This window comes from Austrofundulus limnaeus, unplaced genomic scaffold (genome assembly GCF_001266775.1).
Source record: "Austrofundulus limnaeus strain Quisiro unplaced genomic scaffold, Austrofundulus_limnaeus-1.0 Scaffold131, whole genome shotgun sequence".
NCBI lineage: Eukaryota > Metazoa > Chordata > Actinopteri > Cyprinodontiformes > Rivulidae > Austrofundulus > Austrofundulus limnaeus.
Window position 1 is genome coordinate 371645 of NW_013952533.1, and position 1331 is coordinate 372975.

General features: G+C 41.5%; 1 protein-coding gene across 2 annotated transcripts in view; it reads left to right on the forward strand.

Moving 5' to 3' along the window:
• Positions 1 to 1331, forward strand: part of akap13 (A-kinase anchoring protein 13) — a gene marked incomplete in the record, with an annotated part of 138567 nt that overhangs the window by 79430 nt on the left and 57806 nt on the right. For both annotated transcript variants that reach the window (XM_014015552.1, XM_014015551.1), the window contains 1 exon segment: positions 442 to 496. In XM_014015552.1, coding sequence (XP_013871006.1) covers positions 442 to 496 — 55 coding nt within the window.

A 1331-nucleotide genomic window follows, 5' to 3' on the forward strand; every position in this document is an offset into this window, starting at 1 on the left:
ACACACACACACACACACACACACACACACACACACACACACACACACACACACACACACACACAGCTGCTGGATAGACATTCAGACCACAGAGGAAGCAAAGCCTCATTTCTGTGTGTTCACAACCAACCACAGATCTCCGACAAGCTGCGTGTTTGAGTTGGCGTGTTTGTGTGTGCATGTGTGTGTGCGTGACTGTACTGCTGAAGTCTGAGTGGAAAGCAAAGTTAGGTCTTTGCAGGGAAGTTCCTCTGTGAGCAAGAAAGAGCCTTAGAGTATGAGCTAAATCCCGACATTACAAAGGTAGTCCTGTTGTTGCCTCCCATCCTGTACACAGAAGCAGCACTTCCTAACAGACACGTTGCTCTGCATCATTATTTCTTTGTGGTTGACGATCACATGTTGGAGAGACTGATTCAGTGTCTTCCTGTTCCTCTGTAGATTCACCGAGACGGAGAGGCGTCGTTCCAGCAGCCTTGCAGCCCTCAGCACTTAGGTAAGAACAGCTGTTACTCCTCTCACCTCCCCGATCAGAACTGAAAAAGTTGGCATTATTTGTTTTCTTTGTGACTTTCTCAGCTTTTATTTAAATGTAATTCTACTTCTACAAGCTGTCCTTCAAAGTTGCTTCCTATCAGCGGCAGACGTGTTGCACTGGGTCACTTCTGTGTGTTTTTGCTGAAAGTTGCTGTTTGTTTTGTCATCTGAGACCCAGCTGTCTAAAGTGACAGAAAACTGATGTTTGGCCTGGCTGCTTTTCTGCTTTCTCTTATCACTCCACAAAGCAAAGGCTATTGTTTTGTTTGAAGCGCAGCATTGGAGCAGGAGACATTTTTTTTGTTTGATCATAAGTATTTTTTTCCTCAGAAGGAGAAGTTAAGGCTATTCATTATCATGTTGGTTGTCAGAATTTTATTTTTTGCTGGCATTAATTGCCTGAAACTTGGACCGATGGGACATTTCCTTACCACATGTTGGTTTATTTGGGGCATAATAGATCTTTAATGTTTCTTTGTTATAGATTTTTGGCTTTTTTTGGTGTAAGAAAAAACATTTGTTCAGAAATAATCAGATATAGTAAATAAAGTCACACTTGAATTTGTCTTTCTCTTTTCAATAGGGCTGCAAATATATAATAAAAACATAAAAAAAAAAGTTAAAGAATTTTAAACATAATTTTCTTATTGCATTGGTCCAACATTTTCTCCACCCACCAAGTGGTTATGAATTACGGAGCCCACGAGGGGACACGGGGGGATTTTTTTTCTTTTGCGTTCCCACGCAATATCTTTGCGTTCCCTCGCAATACGTTTGCGTTCCCTCGCAATACG